General features: G+C 49.7%; 1 protein-coding gene across 5 annotated transcripts in view; it reads left to right on the top strand.

The window, feature by feature from the left end:
* Window positions 1-710: 710 nt before the first annotated feature.
* ELMOD3 (ELMO domain containing 3) overlaps window positions 711-8063 on the top strand; it is a 31976-nt gene continuing 24623 nt past the window's right edge. For 4 of the 5 annotated variants that reach the window (XM_073325443.2, XM_073325445.2, XM_073325438.2 and 1 more), the window contains exons 1-4: window positions 1533-1805; window positions 4153-4233; window positions 5402-5471; window positions 6643-6705. In XM_073325443.2, the coding sequence (XP_073181544.1) occupies window positions 4156-4233; window positions 5402-5471; window positions 6643-6705 (211 nt within the window). In that variant the 5' untranslated portion in view covers window positions 1533-1805; window positions 4153-4155. Of the gene's footprint in view, window positions 753-1532; window positions 1806-4152; window positions 4234-5401; window positions 5472-6642; window positions 6706-8063 lie in introns of those variants that run through there. The other variant, XM_073325439.2, reaches the window with a different exon arrangement.

Here is an 8063-nt window from a genome sequence, read left to right as displayed (position 1 = left end):
ATGGTGACGTCTTGGACGTCGGTTCAAAGTAGGGTCTCCAACGGTCCCCCTATCTGGGGAAAAAAATTTGGGATTAGGTCCTGCTCTGAGCAGGGGGTGGGACCAGGTGACCTCCTGAGGTCCCTTCCAACCCTGATCTTCTGTGATTCTATTACAGCAAGAGCCGGAGTTGCTGAGTGCTGCAAGAAATATCCCTGAGGAACGTAGGCGAGTTATGATTAATGGTGATAACAGTCCGGGTAATAACAGCCACGGGAGGAGGGCTGGGGCAGGGTGATCAGAAAACAATACAGTGTCGGCGGAAGCAAGGCGGTGCGGCTCCTTGCTCTCAGAAGCCCTTTCTCCCAAGCGTTAATGGGGCATCGGAGTTAAATGGATTGTAACTGGTGAAATGCCCCCCCGCAACCCCAACGGGCCCCGGCAGCCCCCTGGGCGTGTCAGTGGGGCCAGGGCACTGGGCTGGCCCCCAGTAGTCGATGGCTGGGGGTGGCCGGGAGGCGGGCCCCTGGCTGGGGCGCAGGTCCCTTTAAGAGCTTCCCTGGACGGACGCGTCGCCTCTTCGATTGTCCCTCCTCCGACGCCGTAGATTTTGCCGCGCGGGGGGCCTCTGGGAACTGTAGTCGGGGAGGGGAGGCGGCAGCCGCGCCCACTGGGCTCCGCGGTGCCTTCTGGGAGAGCGAGGCTCCTGGAACCACAACTCCCGGCGTGCAGCGCGGCGTGCGCGCCGGCGCTTGGCGGTGGAAGGAGCCGAGGTGGGGGAGCGTCTGAGGCTGGGGCTAATCAGACGGGCGGGGGAGGGGTGACTGAGGGGTTCAAAGGTCGCGGGGGGCTATAAAGGGGGGAGTGGCCGGGGGGGGCTGCAAAGGGCCAAGGGGAGCAGAAGCCTGCGAAGGGGGGTGGGGTTGGGGGGAAAGGGGGGTTGTAAAGGGGGGGTCAGGGGGTTGCAAAGGGGTCAGGGGAAGCAGAAGCCTGCATGGGGGGTGGGGAAAAGGGGGGCTGGAAAGGGGGGGTCGGGGGGCTGGAAAGGGGGGGAAGGGGTCAGGGGAAGCAGAAGCCTGCATGGGGGTCGGGGTTGGGGGAAAGGGGGGCTCTAAAGGGGGGGTCAGGGGGTTGTAAAGGGGTCAGGGGAAGCAGAAGCCTGCATGGGGGGGGGAAGGGGTCAGGGGAAGCAGAAGCCTGCATGGGGGGGTGGGGGAAAGGGGGGGTCAGGGGGCTGGAAAGGGGGGGAAGCAGAAGCCTGCATGGGGGTCGGGGTTGGGGGAAAGGGGGGCTCTAAAGGGGGGGTCAGGGGGTTGTAAAGGGGTCAGGGGAAGCAGAAGCCTGCATGGGGGGGGTGGGGGAAAGGGGGGGAAGGGGTCAGGGGAAGCAGAAGCCTGCATGGGGGGGCGGGGTTGGGGGAAAGGGGGGCCAGGGGGCTGGGGAGGAGTTCTAAGGTCAGGGGAGCATGTGGGGAGAAGAGGCCAGGTTGCCGGGGGGGCCATGGGGCAGCCCAGCATATGGCTGGGGGGAATGGGATGCGGGGAAGGGGAGAACAGTGCTGGGACTTGAGGGATGAAGGGTGGGAAGGGCCCAGGGCAGGAGCTGACCGGGGAATGGGTGTCGTCCACCTTCCCTGGAAGTAGCTGGCTCCAGCCACTTGCAGGGATGGGCCCTGGGCTGGAAATTCCTTTTCTCCCTGGTTGGAACCCCTCAGACGGCTAGGCAGGGCCAGGGATGAGGGTGAGCTTGGCCATGCGCCTCACTTACACACCGCTCTGAAGTAAGGATGTCTGACCAGGAACCGGGAGGTGTGATTCTCAGCTCAGGTAGACCTACACACGCTAGCTGTGCTCAAGCTAGCATGCTAAAAACAGCGGCGGGGCTGCGATGTTTCAGGCTGATTGCCTGAACGCAATCCTGGCAGAGGTCTAGTTGTGGATGGATGGTGGATGACTAGCCTGGCACGCCTTTACTTTTAGCATGCCAGCTCAAGCACAGTTAGTGTGTGTACCTCTGCCTGAGCTGGGAGTCGCACCTGCCAGCTGAAGTGTAGACATGCTTTATCCTGGCTGCAGGGACTGATGCTTTATTTGCCTTATAAAAGGAGTACTGGCAGCAACCCTTGTAATTAGGTTGCCTAATGCTTCCCATTGTAAAACAAATTCTTGCAGCCTTTATCTGAAGGGCTCTCGCTCTCCCTGGTTTGCAGCCGGACTTTGAAATTTGTCCTGGGGATAGTACTGGGGTCGAGGAGGTACCTTTGTTGTTCCAGTAGAAATGCATTCTTTTAACTGAAAATTACTATTTCCCATTTGTGTTTTGAGCTTGCTTTTGCACGATGACTCTGTTGTTGCATATGCACTACCCCAGAATCTGTGTTTGATACATAGCTCAAGTTCTGGATGGGATTTCCACCTGCTGCTTTTCCTCCATCAAAAATATTCTGACCTAGGTCGTGTGTATTGCACTCGGAACCAGATACCATGCGCTCTAGACTCACTTCTTCCACAGACTGATGCTAACAATTTTATACCTTTCACCTCCCTTATTATTCAGCGTGGCCTCATACGGGACCAAGAGTCTGCAGAAACTTGAAATAAAACCTAGCTCTGTTAATATGGCAGCTCCAAATCCCATTCAGTCAGAGGCACTGCCTCAGAAAGAAAGAACACCTGCCATATTTTTGTCCTTGACTGTGTTGTCTGTAAAATTAGGTGACTTGTGAATAGGTAGTCCATTACTTGAGTGTGTTATCCTGGATCCTCCTCTAACATCTGGTTCACATAGGGTAGGAACTTTGTCCGGCTACCAGCCAAAGTAGTTAGTGCTTAGCTCAAGAAGTAAAGCTCTGTGTTGCAATGCTGAAGTTTAAGGGGGGAGGAAGAAGTTGTTACATGTGCACATAATAGAATTTTTTATCTTGCTCCTTTCTAATCCCTCCCCAGTGAATTATATACAAAAACTACATTAAACTGAGGGTTTGTAGCCACTGAAAGCCACTAATTAGCGCCCCTGTATCAATGGCTCCAGTGGCCCAGGGCAGAACTGGCTGGATGCAGGTCTGCCACTGCCATGCTTCCTCCAGCCCCCAGTGTGCCCCCAATGTTTTGTATGGTCCTTCCTGGAATTCCCCCTGTGTTGGGGGCAGTTTTGTGAATTGTAATATAGATCATGGGCCCAGGAAGCTGGTTTAAGTCACAGTTTCCCAAACCTTTTAAAGTGAGAAAAAGCGAGACATCCTTTTTTCGGTATAAGCTGCAGCTCCACTGAACCCTTTGCAGCATAGACTAGCTCTTACCTAAGTGATTTTTTAATAGTATTTGCTAAGTGACAACATTCATGTTTTCTCTAACAAAACATCTTGAGGCAGCCCTGAAGCTAGTTGCCAAGATGCGTGACCATGTTCTTCAGCACACAGCTTTTCAAACCTAGGTTTTATTTTTGAGAGGGTGACATGTAGCTCCCATTCACTGCTGACTTGGGCAAAGTATTTGGTCTTGAAGACTGCTACAAAAGAGAACCCTGTCTCACAGTGGCAGGGCATTGCAAAGGGTAAGAGCATATCCATTGCTTTGGAACTCAGTGACGCCCAGTAAAATTCTGGAAGTAATTTTATGAATGAGTGGGACAATTCACACCTCAGAGCTATTTACACTCTCTGCAAGCTCAGGCATGTATTACGACATTATTTACACTTAGGTTATGAAGGTTTTTTTTTTTTTTTTTTGGCAACTATAACAGTATTTTAAAAAAATGAAAGCTGAGACTGAAGAACAAATGAGAGGTCTGTTAGCAGACCCTGGCTAGTCCTTTGCACTTTATGCACACCCCACGCTTTGGGAAACACAAGTTTAAACAGACTTTTGTTTATTGTAACATTAGAAAGTTATTTGTGGTTTGAACTTTTCCTTAAAGAGTCTGTAGCTTTTATTCTTTCACTAAACACACAAATAGAAAAAACAGCAGTTAAAACAATTGAAACTTTGAAAATTAGGTGAAATTTTCATGTTAACAATTTTTTTTATTTCCTTCCCGTTTGATTGTATCTGCCAGAACACCAAACTCCATGCTTGCACTGCGTCAGTATTATACATGCATTACAGGAACTTGGGCCACTTTAGGAAGTGACTGGTTGGTTGTTCCCTGCTGACTTTGATTTCATTGTTTCATTAGGGCATGAACAGATGCACTGCAGATACCCGCCAGTCTGAAGAGCAAGGTATCTTCCTTCCTCCAGCTGTCAAATCCGTACCTGTGCGTATCTCAGATAATTTCATAATTTTCGGCAGCCTGAGACTAAACTCTAGCATTAGACACGTCTCGCTCTATTATGTGCAGAGACCTGCATGATGGGCAACATTAGGCATTAATTGTAATTGCATAAAGAGTTGGGAATATAAAGTCCCTTTGTGTGTGTGCATTCCATCGGGGTTTTCAGGGTACAGCTGTACCCATGTGTGCATTTACAAAGTGGTATGGACTGTACTCTGCATACACTGAAAGTTCTAGAAAAAGGCATGGTTGCAATGTATTATAGCTGCAGGTAAAACCCCAGCAGCGCTATCCTACTATTGCTCATTGTGACATGATGCTGGTGCATACGGTGCCGGTGTTGGGCCTGGGACTTGCAGTTGTCAGAAAGCACAAGCCTCTTGCGTACGTGCTTGAATGTGATACCAGAAAGCAGGCTAGCTTAGGCCTGCCTGCCCTTCTATATCGGCTTTTCTGGAGGCCTAAACAAGGGCCTCCCCAGTTCTTCAAACAGCTCTTTTCATGGGAGAAGAGGGGGGTAGATCCAAACTCTCCAAGCTGCTTCCCTGTTCCTTTACCAGCTTGTCTCAGGTGGGCTAACCCATTTCCTTCAGCAGTGACACCATTCCTCTACAAACCCTTCTTATGATGAGGGGCAGACTATTCCTCCCTGACTGGCTACGCCATTCCTTGTGCAGCTTGTCTCATGGCAGGGGAAAGGGTGAACTCAAGCAGCTCCAGCATGGGAATGCTGGGGAGACCTGTGATGGGTGAGCAGGGTGGTGGCTGTGGGCTCTTTATTGGGGGAACAATCCAGGAAGGTATCACAATGTGTTAGCCACAGAGAACCTTCAAAAGGTTCCCTCATTTCCCTGGACACCACTCTGCACACAGTGTGTCTCCAGGCTTTGGATGTCTTGTGTGGTGTTGTGGCGTAACAACAATAGTGCATGCTGGGATATTTCCCAAAGTGAGAACGGGTCATTATGGCTTCAGGGAGACCGCAGGTGTGGGGAGGGAAATAGGTCTTTAAGATCCCTTATGTGCTGAAGGCTCCTCTTCTCTGCTGCTGTTTGGGGGCACTCAGCACATCGGGCTAGAAAAAAATCCTTTAAAAACAACAGGAGGTGTAAAGTGCATTGCTCCTCCTGACTGTTCGCTCTCTGCGTAGATCTCGGTGCTGAAGCAGAATGGGCTCCTGCAGGCTCTGGCAGAGGGAGCCAGTGGGCGCACAGAAGCTGGTAAGCTGTATTTGAATGTTTCTATTTAATAGCCTGTTGCTTTCCAATTCTGGAGGGGACTGACGTGCTCCAACTAGCACAGCACTGCTCTTTCTGTCTGCTGAGCAAATCCTGTCTGTTCTGCTGGTGGGCTTGGCCAGAATCTCACTATAATCGTCCCATTCAGATTGTCGAGATCCTGATACTCTTGGCCAAGTATTTCTCCTCATTGCCTCTAGACCGTCCAGGAAAATTCACGGCATTCCTCCAAGGCTTTGGTCAGGCGTTCTGTCCTGTCTGTCTGCTCTGAGATTCTGTCTCCAACATGTGGGTCCGCTGTTGCCCTGTATCGCCAAAGCAACATTCAGTTTTTCTGTCTATTAACTAAGCACGTGTCTCAGAGCCATGACTCCAAACCGTTCTGCTGGGGTGCTGTGCCGGTGGCGTTTTTAACTCTGGAATCTCAATCAAGTGAATGGGGTTGTGTTCTCATTTTTCTTCCCCCGCAGTTCAGGCCTCTTCCTGTTCATGGAAGAGATGTCGTACTCTGAACTTCCCTTCTGCAGTGTCCAGGGTGGGGTGGGGGAAGGCAGGCTGCTGATTGAGACATGGAAAGGCTCTGCGGAATTCCCCTCTGATTTCCTGTACTATCCTTGGGCCTGATCGTGTCTGTTAGGCACTGGCCCATGTTGGGACAGGGTCAGAACTGCATTCCCCTTAGGATGATGCAGTGGAGGCTGGCCAGAAGAACTGCCTGGTAGGGCCATGACCCTTCCTTCCATGCCTCCTTTGGGGTGGCTTGGACTATTGTACCTGGCCATTTTGCAGGTGTGCAGTGGAGAGAGGGACTTACCCGCAGCACCCCCGAAAGAGCTAATCACAATCTCCCCCTACACTTGCTGATATTCTCTCCTCTCTGTGGGACTGGGTGAGTTTGCTGCAGGCCTCTGGGCAGGAGCAGGTAATCAAGGCAGGAGCTGTCAAGGAATCTGCTGTTGTTCAGCTTTATATCAGAGGACCCCAACTTGGTCTGTGATAAAACGGAAAATTAAATGAGACCCCAAAGGCAGGCGAGCGTAAGGTCACAGGAACCATTGCACTTTTTGTCTGCTGGCTGATGGCGAAGCAAAGCAAACAGCTGGCCTGAGAGTTCCAGCTGTAGCTAACACCCTTCATGACTCTCTTTTGCCAGATCCTAGTGCAGAGGTGCTGCGAGCCCAGGAAGAATGGGAGGCCGTGGAAAATCTCCAGTCAGGTACAGATAACTGCAATGGAGCTTACCTGGTATCCTGGACAGTTGGTACCAATTAAATCTCGTAGGGGCACTGAAGAGAGAGACAGATGGTTTGTCAATGACGAGGCACTTTGGGAACTGTCAGGAATGTAGAATGGGAAACTGAGTCACACATCTACCCAATTTAGGCTTGATCAGTTTTGCCTTTGTTAATACAATTTCAGATAGAATTGTTGTCACTTAGTGTCTGGACATACATTTATGCCAGATAAGTAATAACAGACAAGACAGAATATAGGTAAATGGGCCCCAGTTACCGCATTCTGTGGCACTGAGAAGTCCTCCTTTCCTCCATGATGGTCATCATCTTGCCTGGTCTCCTGGTCTGGTCCTGTCTCGTTCCTCAGTTTCTGGTCTGGCGTTTCTTCAGATTTTGGCCCATTTTCACATGTATTCTTATACATTTTTACATGCTCAATTACCCAATTTTCCTCCAATCAGCATGCAACACATTACCCATTGATTTTTACATAACCCGTACATTCAGCATGCGCAAGCTTTAATCACCTAATGTTTAAGTTTTTCCTGCTAAGTTTGCAGTTTCTGGGTCGGGTTGCCCTGGGTCCCCTGTATAAGTTTCCCAGAAAAGGGAGGTTTTGTTTATCATTACATGTTTGTATCTCTTACTTACATCTTCCAACACAACCTATTACTTATCTTGCCAACAACATCATTTCAAACAAATCAGCAAATTATATAAAAAGGAAATTGACAAAAAAAAATTTTATGGCAGGCAAAGCCCTTGGCCAGTGTGTTATCCTATCTATATATTTATTCGCTATCTATAATTACAGTTTATTAAAAATATAACTAACGAAGCTTTCAAATCTTACCATTAGCAATCCTTCATTTTGAAGTCATAGATCAGTGTGTATATATTATCTTTCCCATAATCATAGAATATCCGGGTTGGAAGGGACCTCAGGAGGTCATCTAGTCCAACCCCCTGCTCAAAGCAGGACCAATGCCCGATTTTTGCCCCAGATCCCTAAATGGCCCCCTCAAGGATTGAATTCACAACCCTGGGTTTAGCAGGCCAATGCTCAAACCACTGAGCTAGCCCTCCCCCTTAATCTTTTAGGAGGGGGGTCTTCGAGAGCACAATAGGATTCTTTCATATGTTAACATTTCTTATCTTGTGCAAACACAAGTTCGTCAGGGGATTTTTACTTTACTCAAAGTCCAAAGTTTTTCCTGTTACAGATTTTTAGATGCTCTGGTTTCAAGGCCTGGAGGTTGTTTTTTTTCTTCAGTTTATTTTAATGGTACCCCAACCGGTGCCTTATTCTAAATCAGTCACCAGGACACGGTTTGGTATC

The sequence above is a fragment of the Lepidochelys kempii genome, chromosome 26 (genome assembly GCF_965140285.1).
Source record: "Lepidochelys kempii isolate rLepKem1 chromosome 26, rLepKem1.hap1, whole genome shotgun sequence".
NCBI classification, from domain to species: Eukaryota; Metazoa; Chordata; order Testudines; family Cheloniidae; genus Lepidochelys; species Lepidochelys kempii.
Note: the sequence above shows the minus strand (reverse complement) of the source record. Positions and strands in the feature narration are given on the sequence as shown.